Source organism: Colletotrichum paranaense (genome assembly GCF_030867605.1).
Source record: "Colletotrichum paranaense strain IMI 384185 chromosome Unknown Scaffold_4.1, whole genome shotgun sequence".
Classification (NCBI taxonomy): domain Eukaryota; kingdom Fungi; phylum Ascomycota; class Sordariomycetes; order Glomerellales; family Glomerellaceae; genus Colletotrichum; species Colletotrichum paranaense.
This window is the reverse complement of record NW_026848962.1, coordinates 1,744,996-1,760,641: the sequence shown is the minus strand read 5'-3', so window position 1 is coordinate 1,760,641 and position 15,646 is coordinate 1,744,996. Positions and strand designations below refer to the sequence as shown.

General features: G+C 52.4%; 7 protein-coding genes across 7 annotated transcripts; 5 read left to right on the top strand and 2 right to left on the bottom strand.

The window, feature by feature from the left end:
- Nucleotides 1-744: 744 nt before the first annotated feature.
- On the top strand, nucleotides 745-1,854 carry CPAR01_05583 (alkaline phytoceramidase; the record flags this gene model as incomplete). Its single annotated transcript, XM_060489860.1, has 4 exons — nucleotides 745-834; nucleotides 921-1,107; nucleotides 1,148-1,619; nucleotides 1,671-1,854. The coding sequence occupies 4 exons, from the start codon at nucleotides 745-747 to the stop codon at nucleotides 1,852-1,854; spliced, it is 933 nt and encodes a 310-aa protein (XP_060351326.1).
- Nucleotides 1,855-2,998: 1,144 nt separating this feature from the next.
- On the top strand, nucleotides 2,999-3,988 carry CPAR01_05582 (uncharacterized protein; the record flags this gene model as incomplete). Its single annotated transcript, XM_060489859.1, has 4 exons — nucleotides 2,999-3,236; nucleotides 3,295-3,697; nucleotides 3,759-3,876; nucleotides 3,935-3,988. 4 exons carry the CDS (start codon nucleotides 2,999-3,001, stop codon nucleotides 3,986-3,988), a joined length of 813 nt encoding a protein of 270 aa, XP_060351325.1.
- A 48-nt stretch (nucleotides 3,989-4,036) lies between these two features.
- On the top strand, nucleotides 4,037-4,615 carry CPAR01_05581 (uncharacterized protein; the record flags this gene model as incomplete). The annotated part of the gene is made up of 3 exons (XM_060489858.1): nucleotides 4,037-4,110; nucleotides 4,159-4,377; nucleotides 4,426-4,615. Coding segments are annotated over 3 exons (483 nt in total), but the record flags the coding sequence as incomplete, so codon positions are not given.
- A 348-nt stretch (nucleotides 4,616-4,963) lies between these two features.
- On the top strand, nucleotides 4,964-5,273 carry CPAR01_05580 (uncharacterized protein; the record flags this gene model as incomplete). The annotated part of the gene is made up of 2 exons (XM_060489857.1): nucleotides 4,964-5,090; nucleotides 5,143-5,273. The coding sequence occupies 2 exons, from the start codon at nucleotides 4,964-4,966 to the stop codon at nucleotides 5,271-5,273; spliced, it is 258 nt and encodes an 85-aa protein (XP_060351323.1).
- Nucleotides 5,274-5,722: 449 nt separating this feature from the next.
- Nucleotides 5,723-6,339, top strand: CPAR01_05579 (uncharacterized protein; the record flags this gene model as incomplete). Its single annotated transcript, XM_060489856.1, has 2 exons — nucleotides 5,723-5,938; nucleotides 6,022-6,339. The coding sequence occupies 2 exons, from the start codon at nucleotides 5,723-5,725 to the stop codon at nucleotides 6,337-6,339; spliced, it is 534 nt and encodes a 177-aa protein (XP_060351322.1).
- Nucleotides 6,340-7,682: 1,343 nt separating this feature from the next.
- On the bottom strand, nucleotides 7,683-10,293 carry CPAR01_05578 (peptidase S41 family protein; the record flags this gene model as incomplete). Its single annotated transcript, XM_060489855.1, has 4 exons — nucleotides 7,683-8,699; nucleotides 8,751-9,457; nucleotides 9,520-9,915; nucleotides 10,086-10,293. The coding sequence occupies 4 exons, from the start codon at nucleotides 10,291-10,293 to the stop codon at nucleotides 7,683-7,685; spliced, it is 2,328 nt and encodes a 775-aa protein (XP_060351321.1).
- A 2,280-nt stretch (nucleotides 10,294-12,573) lies between these two features.
- Nucleotides 12,574-14,208, bottom strand: CPAR01_05577 (fasciclin domain-containing protein; the record flags this gene model as incomplete). The annotated part of the gene is made up of 3 exons (XM_060489854.1): nucleotides 12,574-13,632; nucleotides 13,809-13,853; nucleotides 14,074-14,208. 3 exons carry the CDS (start codon nucleotides 14,206-14,208, stop codon nucleotides 12,574-12,576), a joined length of 1,239 nt encoding a protein of 412 aa, XP_060351320.1.
- Between the last annotated feature and the right edge of the window lie 1,438 nt (nucleotides 14,209-15,646).

Sequence of the window (15,646 nt, the reverse complement as noted above, 5' to 3'; positions counted from 1 at the left end):
AAAAAGTCCCAAGCTCAAGGGCTGGGTCGTTAGATATATTGACCAAGTAATTATGTAAATGCAGAGTCGAAACTGACTCGTCCTGTATTCGGTGGAGTAAAATCGTAAGAGCTCATCTTGATTGAACATATGCATGTCAATTGGTATCGCAAGTGTATGTCTGCATAGAATTATGACCGAGGCCCTGCTGTCTAGCTTCCGTTGGGATTAAGTTGTGCATTCCGAAGGGAGGGTTTTCGGGACCATTTGGGCAGATAAATCTGTCTTAATTCAGCTGGGGCAAGCATCCACTTTACCTGCCGAGACCTTTACGGATTAACATCCAATGGATTACTCAGCTCGGTCTCGGTACGAACGGCTACCCTGCAACTTGCCGGATATCCATACTGTGGCTTCAGGCTCGCGCTTTTTAAGGAACCAGCCAGACACACTTAGACTTTTCACACATTCGCGACTTTCCAATAATCCCTCCGCAACCTTCACTTCACCTTTCGCACAATTCGATACAAGCCACCGGGATGTTCATGAAATTTCCATATTCAAGGCGTGCAATCTTTCAACAGAGACGATTTGACCCCGACAACTTGTGAGAAACAGCGTGGTTGAAGGGCAGCTTTGAGCCACAGCCGTGCTCACACGTAGGCCTCGGAGAAGACGATCTAAGTCTCACGTCAACATCTACGGTGTCCAGCTTACTTTTCTCACCGTCCTCTCTTCGTTCCTACAAGATCATACCAAGCCGGAATGCCTTTTCCGTTGCCATCCATATCCTACCCACCCTCTAGGGACGGGTTTTGGAATCCTGTCACAGCAACCATCAACTGGTGCGAAGAGGTAGGCTTATTGCGCAATATACCAACAAGATCTATCAAACTTCTACCATCTGCTCGAACTTCACTGATTCTGACCTTTATTTATAGGACTACTATGTCACACCATACGTGGCCGAGTTTGTCAACACTTTCACAAATGCGATATTCGTCTATCTGGCGTTGGTTGGAATTTCCAGCTGCATTAGAAATAACCATCCTCGAGTATTTCTGGTGGCATATGTCGGGTACATGACCATCGGTATCGCAAGCGTGGTCTACCATACCTCATTGAAGTGTTCGTTGCCTCTGAAATCCTTGACCATGCTGTGCTACAGTACTGACCCTCGAGCAAGACTGGATGCAGCTATTTGATGAGCTGTCAATGATATACACCACATGCGTCCTCTTTTATGCGGTATTTTCTCACGGAAAATCCTTGTTCGGCCAGGCTCTTCTGGGCACCTTCATCACTGGCTTGGCCATTTTCATCACCGTGTACTACCACTATCTCGGAGATCCCGTCTTCCATCAAGTCATGTTCGGGATACTCACAGCCACTGTTGTGTTTCGAAGCATGTACATCATGGAGAAGGTACTCCGGCCCAAGTCCATGTCTCAGAGCAAGGCTGAGCTTCTCGACACGCAACTCCTCAAGAAGATGTGGACGCTGATTACTTGCGGTCTTGTCTCTATAGCCATTGGATTTTTGGCTTGGAACCTTGACAACATATTCTGTTCGCATCTTCGACAGTGGAGACAAAAACTCGGACTCCCCTGGGGCGTTCTCCTCGAGGGCCATGGATGGTGGTGAGTATCAATTGGCATTGGGTGGCAGAAAGTAGCTGATGACTGAACTAGGCACCTATTCACCGGTATTGCATGCTATATCAACGTCACTTACGGCGTCTGGCTACGCTATTGCAGAGACGGCAAGAAGGAAGAAGTCGTCTTGGCGTGGCCTTCGATGTTCGGTTCCATTCCCACTGTTGAGCGAGCGCAACATGGAGGACATCTGTCGAAGCCTGGATCTAAAACGGAGTGACCTTCAGTGCAACAACCGCTGGGACGAGGCTATCCAATACCAAGAACTGTGCCGGATAAGCGGAACCGAGATGGCGGCGATGGCTTTGGTTGTGTGTCACAGTGTGAATTTTGCCCACGGTCTGGCTCCAGAGAAAGAGGGCCGATAAGTGCTAGTGAGGATGTGTAGGACAGCGAAGCGGCTGAGGAATATTGTCTGCTGTGACACCCGTTGGCTGTCAAATCGCAGACATGTAAGATAGGACTGTGCGGTTACATTTTCCCGCCAAGTCAATAGGGGGCGAAGGACGAGAAGAGAAAGCCACTCAAAACACACCAAGGCTTGGTCGCTACATGAGTATTTAGGTGGATTTGAGAAGCAGGCTACCAATCATTTTCTGAACTGGAAAACCGGTGTGAGATGGATGCGACTGCATCCACCAGACAATTCCAACAAGAGAATACACTTCGTTTTTCGTCTTGGCGCATTGGTCTCGTTTCACGCAACTACACATTTGACCCTTGACTTGCCCCCCTTTCTCTTCTTATCCTTCATCTTTCAAAGGTACTCAATTCCCTAATAGATTTCCGCGCTTTACTTAACAAAGACTTGAACAGATGTCTGTCACTGAGATGAGCAGTCCTGACCAATAAGCTGCGGCGCCGACGCGCGCATCAGGTCTGCCAAGTGTTGTACAGACTCGAACCAACTGTCCAACACCCCTACGCTTGACTCCTTGAACCAATCAATTACTGTCCGGTAGAATGCAGCTGAGCATTGTTCACAGTGTTTCAATATGCGCTTCTAGAGACTGAGGGAGGGCGGTATTGACCCTTTCGCTTTTCAGGGAGTTGTAATCAATATCTCCATGCGTGCGGTTACACAGCATCAGGCTGTCAGACCAGTGAGCTGCCTCTACGGGCCGAAGAATTTTCGGGAAACTCGACCATCTGGTCTTTGTTTTCTCTCAGACGGAAAGGAGTGTCTCGATCCTGGATTTGCAAAGTTTCCTCTGCAGTCTCTCATTCTCTGCAACGGTAGCTGTTGAGCGACGACCGAGTGTTTCACGCCGTCAGTACACACCCGAACATTCTTTCCACGTCCAAGGTCAGCTTGCAAGTTCTGTGCGGCCAGCACCTTAAGGCGCATAGGGTCTGCCGTAGGCATGGCACGCCCATGGCCTTTTACATGTCCCTGGCGAAGTATCTTGGCTTTGCTATCAAGCGTTTCTCTTTCCATTGCATTATCTATCCCAGAAGATGCCAATGAGTACGGCTTCTCATTCAAATATCGCGATGTCGGAAGAGTAGTACCAGACTTCGTGATTAATCACGGTAAGAGAACATCTCCACTACCCTCACTTGTTTCGAAAGATTCCCAGAGATTGCACCTGGCAAAATCAGGTATCATGCCGATACTGACCTACTATCATACTAGCGCCACTGATATGGCTACACTCAGACGACCCATTCCGCCCGGCAGATATACTCGAACATGTCCGCCATACCACGCCGATGGTGCACATGGAGCCCATCAGAGAACTGCCACAACTCGATCTCGATAATTTGGCTATGCTAAACGACTACTGGAACAACGGCCCAGTTTCGCTAACTGCAAACGGCGACATCACCAGTCTTCCTACCTGGCTCTTTGGAGAGACGCCAGATGAGTCGGGCAAGCTCCACAATGCCACCTCTTGTGTTGTGATCACCGTCGATAGGGGCCCAGGAGATCTGGATGCCTTTTACTTCTACTTCTACTCGTACGATCAAGGGGCAAACATCACTCAGGTTCTACCACCTATGAATGGGTTGATAGAAGACACTGAGCATGGAATGCACTTCGGCGATCATGTTGGTGATTGGTCAGCTCTATGTTCAGATCCGTACCCACGAGATTGTACTCACCGACCTTTGTTTGGACAGGGAGCACAATATGATTCGGTTCCACGACGGGAAACCTACCGGTATCTATTACAGTCAACACTCTTCGGGCTCTGCCTACAAGTGGGATGATAAGGACGTATCAGTGGAAGATGGTCGGGTACGAACTTCCTCCGACCTCTTGGTTAAACCCAACCACGCAGCTAATGTTGTCTTAGCCTATAGTTTACAGCGCATGGGGTTCTCACGCGAACTGGGCATCTCCTGGGTGAGTAATACGCCATACTGTCCCATCTATCGACATTGTGTAATGACAGCATTCGATCAGCGATCACGTTCACGACTCGGTCTTGTTAGACTACTGTGACGCAGGTCAAATCTGGGACCCTGTATCTTCGGCATATTACTATAAATTCGATCCCGAAACGTCACTCTTAACGAGCATATTTCCACCCGGGGCGGAGGCTTCTATCAATCTTACATCCTTCTTGTACTATTCCGGCATATGGGGAGACTTCCAATACCCCGACGACCATCCACGTCAGAAGATCGTACCCTACTTTGGTCTGAAGCGTTACGTCTCCGGCCCGACGGGTCCGACTACGAAGCAGCTTGTAAGGAAAGGACTCTTTCCCGATCACCCTGAAAGAAAGAATCTTTTGCAGTGGGGAGTTGGAATATACATGTCGCTGTATCCATGCTGTTTTAGGGGATGGAGAGCCTGGGTTTCTGGCATCGCCTTCATTGGGTTGTTGGTGTGCATTGTCCTTGGGATCAAACGCTCTTTGAAGTGGGCTAGGGCGCGGAAAGAGGGATTTAAGAAGATCCGCAACGAGGAAAGCATTCCGTTGCGGGAATTGGACTATTTAGATGACAGAGCTTCGAATCACCGGGATTGAGGGAAAGGTTTTAGAGCGTCTTCGATGTAAAACAAATCTCTGAGGACATGCTGACGAAATCAGGCGAAAGTAGTACTCGGCTCCGAGGTCGTATAGCCTTAGTATTTTGTAACATAATTAGATCGAGTCTGTAGTACATGTGGGCATAAAACAGAGCTGCGCCTTTTTGTCTCTATCATTAGATCTTGGGTTCCTCGAGTTCTGATACCCTCTTGCGCCCCTAGGCTTTTTCATGCTAGCTTCGGCATTCTCTTGCGACCCAGCGAATTATGCTGATGTCGCCTGCTGATGTACAACGGGAAATTCTGAGAAAGAAATCCTGGATTTGAAGGTGGGAAGTCTTGCAACATGAAGTTTGGGAAGCCTATATCTTCGATATCGGGTCTCGGTTTGAGGATCAAGACTCTGTTCGGTCTTTTGGGCCTTGGAAACGTGCAAGATTGTCCACAGCCGCCTAAGCATACGGGACGGGTCCGTAGGTGAGTAAAGTAGACACATACTTCAAGCATACATTGACTTTCGCGCAGAAGTTCATGAGCCTGTAGGCAGCATCGCCTCGTCGACGAGCCACGATGCCAAGCATGCGGTGTTGAAGCTTAACAGCCCGGGACTCATCACCACAGTCAAGGCTCACGTCTTTGAAGACCATTTCATTTGATCTGAAACGTTCACTCCGGACATCTTGGACAATCTTCTCCCCAACGCTCATGGTCCAAGCTGGCATACTAAGGCACTGTGGCGCTCGACTAAGACCGTACGCAGTTAGTGAGAAGGTCCAGCCCGTCTAGGCGGTGCGCCTAAACTTGTGTTGAGGCTGCAAGACACTGTCAGCGTCTAGCCCATGTCGGGATAAGCGCCAATCCCGCCCCAAGGGATTGAGCTACCGGCTCCCAAGGGGGGGAATCCGAGGAAGGAGAGGAGAAGAATGAATACAATCACAGAGCCTCCCTTTCACTTCAACTCGTAATGATCTCATAGTCTGTGCACTCAACAACAAACAACATCCCATCGGCGAGCGAACACGACTCGAGCAAAGCTTCCCCGGAATATCAAACTCGAAGAGTCGACCCTATTGTATGCTAGACTACAGTCCAATACGGAGGCAAGATGTCCGTATCAGCTTATCTCGCAGCCTTCGGAAAGGCGTCGCCAGCGACGTACGCCCTCGGCAGCGGACTCCTCGTCACATCATCACTCTTCTTTGGAAACATCGGGCTGTCTCTCACTGGGCCTCTTCCTATCATCAGAGATCAACTTGGCGCGTGCACTCTGAGTTCAAAGCAGAAGATCAAAGTATGGAGACTCTTCTTCGACGAAGCCTCTGTGAGTGAAACCCTTCCTCATCATCAGCGAGATGAATATTCGCCGTCATAAGAGGAGTGATGAGTGCTGACGCCGTGCACCAGAGATACATCATCGGCGGCACCGGCGTGACAGCGACGCTTCACCTGGCCGCCTTCGCACTGGGCGAATCGCCCGTATCCCGCAGGCTCGCCGTCATGTCGGCGCTCTGTAGCATCTGCATCCTGCCGTACACGCTCGTCGTCATCATGCCCACTAACAACAGCCTCATCGCCCTGGATGACAAGGTGGCTCTATCGGAGCTGGACAGGAAAAAGGTCGGGTGGCTGATTGAGAAGTGGGATCGGCTGCACAAGATCCGCTTCTTGATGTACGGATGTGCGTGGGCTTTGAGTCTTGCCGCGTTTACGTCTTCTTTGTGAGCTGGACTTTTGGAGGAGTGACGAGATGCTAAGGATAATTACCTAGTTGATCGTTGCGTTTCTTTTGTCTTCGTTGTTTCCGGATGGGTCATAGGGTTGATAATTGGCGATGGCTCAGCCTAATGTTCCAGATATAATGTTAAATTGGATATGAGTAAACACAATGAACCTGGTAATTACAGACTGACTAGGGCGCGCCATATCGCCCGCAAGATCAGAATGAGGCTAAAGTATCGGCTATGACTTGCAAAGACGGAAAAGTGTGACAAGGAACCCTGACGACTGCTGTTGACATGGTCAAATATATGAGTTCATGACAAATTCGTAGTCCAATCATGGTTACTTAAGCTTGATAATAAGCAAGAATCCGTAGCCTATCAAGTACGAGGTGCATGTGATGAAACCACAAGGTCTCATGGCAAGAAAGCTTCCACGGATTATAGACCCGATGTGACCTGGAACACGTGCTTCGTCTCTCACGAAGTTTTGGGAGAAAGAAACTTTGCTCCAGCTTCTGGAGAGAGCCCGAGTCCCGGACTCCGTGGAAAGTTTGGCGGCAACTGCACATGACCACTTTATAAGCCGATCACTGCTGGTCGAAGATACCATGTAGATCCGACAATTGTTTCCCCGGCATGTTGTGCCGTGATCTATATCCCAGTAATCTGCCATTTGCCAATCAGATTTGAAGAAGTTCTTGACCAGAAGTATGCACCAATCATTAGCATCGTTATCCTAGTATCATGTACTCGTGTCCTGGTAGCTGTTGTGACTTAGGACTCGCCGGCCAGCAGGCTTTTGGCAACAATTGGGAGTGTGTACATTTGATGGCTTTTATTCGAGACTAAGACTAAGTATTCAACGTTGAACTGCATGAATTATTCACGTACAGAGACGGGATGAGATAGCTGTTGACTGAAAAGAAAATATTTCTTCTGTTTGACGACCCCGATGCCATCATCCCCCTCCAATCCCGGAAGATGTGAGTCTATGTGGCCAATCCATGCGCCGCTGCCCAACCAAACTCCAAATAGACTTTACTGAATCATTTCCAGAAGCAGATAGGCCCAGCGCTTATTGAAGCAGGCTCTACCTTCCCCCCTCTCGTCTCAACTCTACGACAATTCAGGGATCCTGGTGCCGAACATGCGGTCACCCGACATCATGTCAGATAATCCCGTTGCTGTGGTCCCAAATAATGGCCCCCCAAACTCTGTCATGGAAGTGTCATAGAACCGAAGGGGGAGAGTTCAGCCGTTGAAACGGTCCTGTTATCAGGTCTCTAAGCCATCCGAGTGCCATCGCAGTCGATGATTGAAATATGAAAGAAAACGTCAAAAATTCTACATGGCCAAGATCGCCACCGTGAACGTCGCGATGAGAACCGCGAGTCTGAGTCCAGCACCGGAGATACTCTCAGCTGCGGCACTCTTGCCAGCACCAGGCAAGCCGGTGTTGTTCTGGCTCTGTCTGAACAGGGGATCCATCGTAGCATTCTTCGTGACAGGCACCTGAGAGCCCGCAACGCAAAATTGCGTGGGGTTGCTCCATGTGGCGTCGACGACGCGCTTCCACGCGTTATCGGGCTTGAAGAGCATCTCGCGGCTGTAGAAGATGCGGCAGTTGGCCGGCTCCCAGAGGAATTGCAGCGGCGTCCTGGCGTCGGACATACTATAGGCGTTCTTTGCGTTGATGGCACCGGCGCTCTTGGGCGTGGTCGCGCGCTTGATGGCGTAGCCCTTTGCAAGCTCGCCGAGCTCGCCGTTCATGATTTCTTCCTTCTTGTCCTTGGGGGTGAGGGCGATGATGGCCTTGGCGTCGGTGGTCATGTCGTTGAAGGCGAAGACCTGGGCGCCTTCGACACCAGCGATGGACTGCATGATACCAGATTGGGGGCGGCCGCCGATGACGGTGGTCTTGATGCCCATTTGAAGGATCATAAGATAGGAGAAGATCGTGCAGGTTGAGCCGCAGGTACCATCAGTGAAGAGGACCACGTTCTCAGGGTCGAAGACGCGAGGGGGCGGGTTAGCTTTGCTGCCGACGCCGGTGAGGTTGAAGGTGGGGTCGGTCTGGTTGAGTGGTGCCTGCTGGTATGCAGTGAAGGTGTCACCGTTGAGCGAGACCGGTGCCAAGATCTGGTCAACGGTCGTGAAGGCGGCTTCATCGGGCGTGTAGACGCCTCCAGGGAGCAGGTTGCTGACGATGGAGCTGCCACCTAGAGCCTCAAGGGCATCCTTTTCCTCGGGTGTGGTAGGCGTGAAGTTGGCAGGAATGGCAGCGGAGAGACGAGCAAGAGTAGTGAGACCTTCGGACAGACGCAAGTTGTTGGCCTGGAAGCGATTGACCTCGGGGAACAGCTATCATGAAGGTTAGCGAGGGAAAAGTGACAGGGGGACAGGGGGACAAACCTGAGCGAAGAGCTCGTAACCAGCAACGACGAAACCACCGCCGTTGGCAGCGACATCAATAACGAGACGCTTCTTCCCGGCGTCCTTGCTCTTCTTTAAGAACGTGGCGACGGTGCTCTGGAAGTTGGTCAAGTACTCAGTAGCGTCAATGGAGTCGGGAGGAGCGAAAGACGAAACAGCGAGCACGGCAACATCATCATATCCCGTCCCGTTGAGGAAGTAACCGGACGTGGTGTTGGCACCGCTATCACGGACAATCGGGAAGGGGTATCCCTCGATTGTCGGCTTAGGAGGGGGCGGCGGGCCTGAAGTCTTTGGCGGCGTCGGCGTCGTTTGGTTAGGCTTCATGCCAGGCTGCGACGGCTGGGGCTTGGCGGGCGAGTCGGGGTTGCAGAACTTGTTGTAGTAGTCCTCGCCGCTGTTGACGCCAGTGAAGTTTGCGCCGGTGCGGATGAGAGCGAAGCTGTCCTCGGAGCGCTCCTCGCCGTTGTCGTAGGTGATTGTCACCTTGGGGCCCTGGAAAGCGAGGGAGGCGGCGACGACGATGAAGCTCTCCTTCGACGCGTACGACTTGAAGTTGGCGTTCCATTGAGAGTCGGGGTCCTGGTAACCGCTGAACTTCAGGTTCAGGTCTGCGATCATGGTGGCAGCATCTCTGCCGTTGATCCTGACGATGGCGGGGGCGGTGGAGTTGCCATCAAGCTGGGCTATTGTGGAAAATCAGTGCTTGATCAATCATATTGATTGAAGGGCTAGCGTTGGGACTTACCAAGATGGTACAGCTTAGGCACTTCAATACCATCGCGCGAGACCGACACAATATCGGCAGCGAGGTTGTTGCGGAAGCTGAAGCCCTTGAACACATCACCACGGAAGGCAAAGTGACCGTCGTGAGCCGAAGCAATCAGCTGGAAAATGGCAAGCTGGAACTCGTATTCGCTCTTGTACGAGCCGGCCTCTGCCTTCTTCTCAATCTCATCCAGGCCGCCCTCGATATCGGTAGGCGGTAACATATACGACGCCGGCGGGTTCTTGAGCCATGACAGCGTGGATTGCCATTGAACGTAGGCTTTCAAACTCTTGATCAGGTCCTTGGCCGGGCCCTTCTTGTTCGGCACCGTCTGGAGGCAGTCAAAGGCCAACTGAGCTGGCACTTGGGGTGTTGCTATTGAATGGGGCAAACTTTGTTAGCGGATATGCTTTTGTGTTTGCTTTACACCATGACGTCCAACACTTTTGTAGAGGATCTTGGGGAATCTCCAGCGTTCCCCGCCGTAATATTTGCAATCTTCCTCCCCCAACATAGGTAGCTGGCATGCTCTTACAACAACGTACCTTTCGGGCTCGCCATGAGAAATTGTTGGACCTTGGGCTGAATCTGAGCACATGCCTCGGCATTGCCGCCAGGAACCGTTCCGTTGGGAGCGCTGGGCGTTGTCGGCGTTCCGCTGCTTGTGGGAGTTGGCGTTTGTCCCGGAGCCTGGGGAGCCGGCGCCGCCAACACAACGGCGGCCGAGGCCAAAGTCCACCAAGTGAATCTCATCTTGATCGTCTGCTCGCAAGGTCTTTTGTTTCCCGTTTTCTTCTCTGCGCAAACTTCCGCGTCTCCTTCGAACTATCACACCTCCTCAAAGAATAGAAAAGAAACAGATAGCGCAGCTATCGGCGAGGCCAGCTCAAAGTCTCGAGACCGAGACGGGCACTGAAAGGAAGGGAAATAATGGGGCTGGAAGCAATTCGCCGAAGCCTGAGAAAAGAGACTCAAGAACGTCCACGACCGGCGGGATCGACGAGCATATGGGGTTTTAAGAGTTGCATTGTCCTCTTCCCTCCTTTGCCTTCTGGGGCCAGTTTCGGTGGTCGAAAGGTAACTCACGAAATAGGCCGGGTCCCGCTCATTCGCTCTCGTTATTCCCTTGGCGGCGGGCGTTCTGTGTCTCTTGCGGCGCGCTGTTACCCCCATGCCCACACACGTCCCAAGTTTGTGCTCCCAAATCATGAAGCCATCATGAAACACGACAACCCTCACATCTTCAGATAAGCATCCGCGCATCCTGGGTGCCGGACGCTGCAAGATTTAAACTCGGACATCATGCAAGGGCACCCCCCTCTACGACCCTCTTACTACTTGGGAATAGGCCAGATCTGTGCACCAAGGTAAATACAGAAGAGGCTTAGGGCAGCCCCCTCCCGAGGCTAGACAGGCAGAGTGCGGCGACATTTCAGAGGGTAAGGAAAGGGCCTCATTCTGTTGCTTGGCGGTTGATTGGGTTGTTGTTTCGGTGCAAATCGGGAGAATTCAGTCTCTGTCTGAAGTTTGAAGACAGGCCATCCTCGACAACACACACGATACAAGATATCGATGAGTGATACTCGCGCCGGCTATCTACCGGGCTGGGCGTATGAGGCTTAAAGACTAAGTAGATCAACTGTGTTTTGTGCTGCGGCCTCTTTTCCGTGCTTTTCCTCCGTCTCTTCCATTCTTCCCGTGTTTCCCCCCTCATCCCACCCTCCTTCATCTCGCCAGAGCCTCATTGTCACTGCCCTGAGATACTCACATCACATCCGTACCAATCCAACCGCTTACATCCCCCGCCATCCGTGAAGCTTCTCGTCGCCTCACCCTTGGCGATATTCTTGGCAGCCACTAGCCTGCTGTAGCAGATCCCGCCGGAGGAAACGCATTCCGCACCAGTAACGCTCAACCCCCACCACTACACCACCCACAAAACCACTGACTCTGGGCAGAGCCAGATCTTGTGTTGCATACGGGCAAGGAACCCGACTCGCGTGCTTCTCCTGAACCATGGACCATGACCCATCTGTCTCGGTGACGCCCGGCACTAGCTCGGGTCAAACCCCACGGGTCCTCCAAGCCAGTAAACAGCCCTAAACACCTTTAAACTCACCTTTGCTCCGTGGATCAAAACAGAGTCAGGGGATCATCCCCCACGGCCAGACCTCATTTGAAATGGCCCGTCCGGTCCATTGTGCACCCGCTTACGCCGTGGGCTCTCTTCTTCTGCGCAGAAGCCTGTGAAGAAGCCGTAGCAGCGCGCACGGATAAGAGCTCTAAGTCAAGCTGAAGCGGGCAGTTCTTACACAAGACACTCGTCGAAAGGCCATGCCCCTTGAGTCCGAATCTGGTCACGATGGTTTTACGATTTTCCGCTTCGTTCGGAACGCTTCTACCCCGCCACAGCGGAAAAAGCCTTATTCACTTGACTCCTTTTTGTTGATCAACAAGCCCCCTCCCACCCCGACCGAAGCTTCATTGAAAAAGGGTAAACTGGCGAAACTCTAGGTGCATCGTATGATAAGGTAGCGACCGGGGAACCGATCAACTATGCCAAGCGGGATGTTTGTCGATCGAAGCTTCTCTGATTTCACGCAAATTCCATGACCCCGCGATGGTATGGAAACCGTATAAGGCGGATAATCAAAAGCCAATTCGATACCTCATGTCTAGGTACGAAAACGATAAACAACTCGTTAGTGAGAAAGGTAAACAGCCAAGGAATAAGCAAACGAGCTTGGCAAGCCGCCCGACCGCTCGCTCCCTCACTCAAATCAAGCACGGGTATCTCAGCATCCGCTACTCTGTCCAGAGTCCCAAAGTCCAAACACCGCCCCAGCCGTCTCTTCCACGGACGGTAAAACACGCGAGTAAACTCCCTCCTCCTCTCTGCTCCTCCTCCTGCCGACTCCCCCTCGCCCGAACTATCTTACCGTCCGTTTTGACGTCGGCCGTACCTTATCCCTTCCCTGTCCATCCATGCAATGCATCCATCATGCCTCACTCTTCTTCCATAGCCAATCCGCCTCAGACGATGACACCCAAGGCCTCTATTCCCAATACCCCCATGGCCAAACTCAATCCAGCCCCCGCAGCGGCAACGCCCACTAGTCCTGGACCAGTGCACCGCGCCGCGGCGACGCCTCCGGTGCTTGAGCTGGGTAACGCTACCCTTCCCGTGGCCGTCCCTCCGGCCCCGCTGCCGCCTCCGCCGCCGGTGACGTGACAGCTCGCCGTACAAGGCAACGCAGAAACGAATGGCGTAGGCGCTGCGGTGCCCGTCTCTACCGTTCCTGTGACCGTGAAGACCGGCGACTGCGAAACGGCCGTCACGTTCGGGGCGGCGTTGGGTGCGTCGACATTGAGAACTGCGTCGATCATCTGCACTACGCCGTTGGCAATCAGAATATTCGTCTGAATAAGCCGTGCCGAGTTGACAAAGATGTCGTTGTTGAACAAGGTAATGTCCAAACTCTTGTTCCCAGTAGCGGCGGTCGCGAACTCGGTCCCGTTCTTTAGGGAAGACGCCTGCACTACCCGTGAGGGTACCAAGTGGTACTGCAACACCCGGCGCAGCGCATCTTTGCTCATACCGGAGAGCGTTCCCGCAACCTGCTGGAAGGCAGCGTTTCTCGGCGCGAAGATGGTGACATTAGGCGTCTCAGCGAATTCAGCGACAAGGTCGGCCGTGTACAGCGCGCCGAGAAACGCCGTCAGATCCTGGTAGGCGTCGCGGGCGGTGGTCTCGAGGCGTGCAGGCGTGACCATGAGGCTGTCGATGATCTGGATCAGCCCGCCGTCAAAGGCGACGTCCGTCTCGAGGACCGTGGTGCGGGATGCGACGCCCGATGTGATGACTACATCGTTGTTAGGCTGTTTTGTGACGAGGACGGTTTGGCCGCCCGTCACGTTGGAGTAGCGCGCGTCGGTGAGCAGGGTGGAGATGATGCTTGAGTCGCCTGGTGAGAAGGCGTTGAAGGCGACTTTGGAATCGAGGATGCCGTATTGGAGGGCGATGGCGATGGCGTCCTTGTTTGAGTCCCAGCCTTGGCCTTTGAGGTATGCTGCGTCGCTGGGGGCGAGGATCTAGCGTTGGTAACGTGGTTAGTAACTACGTTACGCATTAAAGTCAGGGCTTTTTGACGTCTATGCGCTGGGCTGTTGCTGAAGGGTTATGATCCAGACGGATGGTATGCATCAAATGTCTTTTCCTTGACTGGTCTGAAAATGGGGCACGGGAGCGAAAATAGGGTGAGCCTTACCGTGACGCCGGATTTGGGCAAATTTGAGAAGATGTCTGCGTTATCCTGCAGTGGAAGTCGTCAGCTACAATTACGCTGGATATGGAGGAGGTTCAACCAAGTATTGAGTCCACATCGCAAGCTCGCCAAGGCACCGAGGTCCAATCGTTAGTTGCTTATTGTGCATGCAATGCGCAAGAGACCTATGTCTCGGACCTGGGCCCGCAGATGAAGGTGCGTTGGAGATCTGAGCGTGTAGTCAAGAGTCGCTATTCTCTTCTCTTACCTTGACCAGTTCGCGGAACGTTGTCAGATTCGCTTGCTTGCTGAGTGCTTCTTCTAAAGTCTGGGCTGCGACTGTGGATATGCCTGATACCACCAATGCGACGGTAGCCCACAGGGCGTTTGTAGATGGCTTCATCGTCGGGAACAGCTCGCGTATTTGCTTGAGAGGAATTAAAATCCGGAGTTTTCAAGAAGAAGATTAGAGACTAAGAATCTGAATGGTGGTTTTTCAGAGAAGAGGCGATGGCGGCGCAATTATAATCATCTGCTGCATGCCCGGCACAACTGGCAAACGACACACACAATCGTCGTTGCCAGGACGAGAATGTTTGTGAAATCAAGGGATCAATAGATGAAAGAAACAAAAGAAGGTCTGACAGAAACTCCCGAGCGTGGGACAGGATGCAGATGACATTTTGAAGGGTAACTAGCTAAATCTTCTTCCTCCTTTCGACCTTCCCAATTCGCAATCCCGCATCCCGCATCGAAGCGGCGACGCGGGCCTGGACCCCTGGGTTGAAGCAACGGGACAGGGTCGCAATGCAGCATGGCAATAGGATCGCGGGCCCTTTGCTGGCGGACCATTTCGTGGCGTCGTTCAACGCGACCCAGGCACCATTTTTCGAACAATCAAACACGCCGTTTGAGTCTTGACAACTCTTTAAGCTTCTCAGCTCTTTCCCCGGTTGAAATTAGGCTTGAAGGAGCTGAGATATTAGAAAGCAACCAATCCGGGGGTGGCGTTCGACTCTTTGCGACTTTGCAGGATCGTGCGAAAACGTGGTGATGAAAGGAAGCTTAGGACGCGGCGTGGACAGGTGCAATTAAACTGAAAGGGCTGAGAGATGGTCAAAGAGGGAAAGGCGGCGCGTTCGTTGGGGTGTTTGGCCGCGCTGCCACGCTGGTCAGCTTTTAGCGTCATGTTCTTGTGCCTGGACTAGAGCCAAGAGGGTGCATCGCGCGTGTGTTGTAGACGAACCGGGGTGCCCAGGGCCTCTCTGAGGAAAGGTCATTCGCTGAAAACTCCAATGAGAACCAGTTAAATGGCACACAAGCAGGACAAGATTAAGCCGAGTTGGATGTGACTATGAGTCTGTGCCTGGATGATGGGCTCGGAGCAGCGCGGGAGATCTTCATTATGTGGGCGGAATGTGGGCAGCTCATGTCCAAAGAAGATTATGGACGAGGGAACTCCGTCAGTCCAATTACTCAGTCTCCTTCAAGTAGGATGGTTGATGGACACTACCGTGAAGGAGTAGTCAACTCCCGATGCCATGTCCTGAATGTTTGAGCTGCCAACCGGGATGTTCTGAGTAAGAACCACAACCAGATCACCAGGCTATCCGTCAGGCCCTGGATGGTGTTCGAGGTATTTTCGGGGCCTCGAAACTGTTCAAAGACCAGGGGGCGTAAATCGGCGGCACGGCTCAGCTGCCAAGCCAATGCCCTGCATCTAATTGATGATCGTATGTCAGGCTGCAACAAAATGAGACTGAAATCGGCCACGACCGGGTTCACGACGAAAAGTGGCCGGTTTTGTGGATATCAACCATACTTTGCGATAGTTCTAGGCA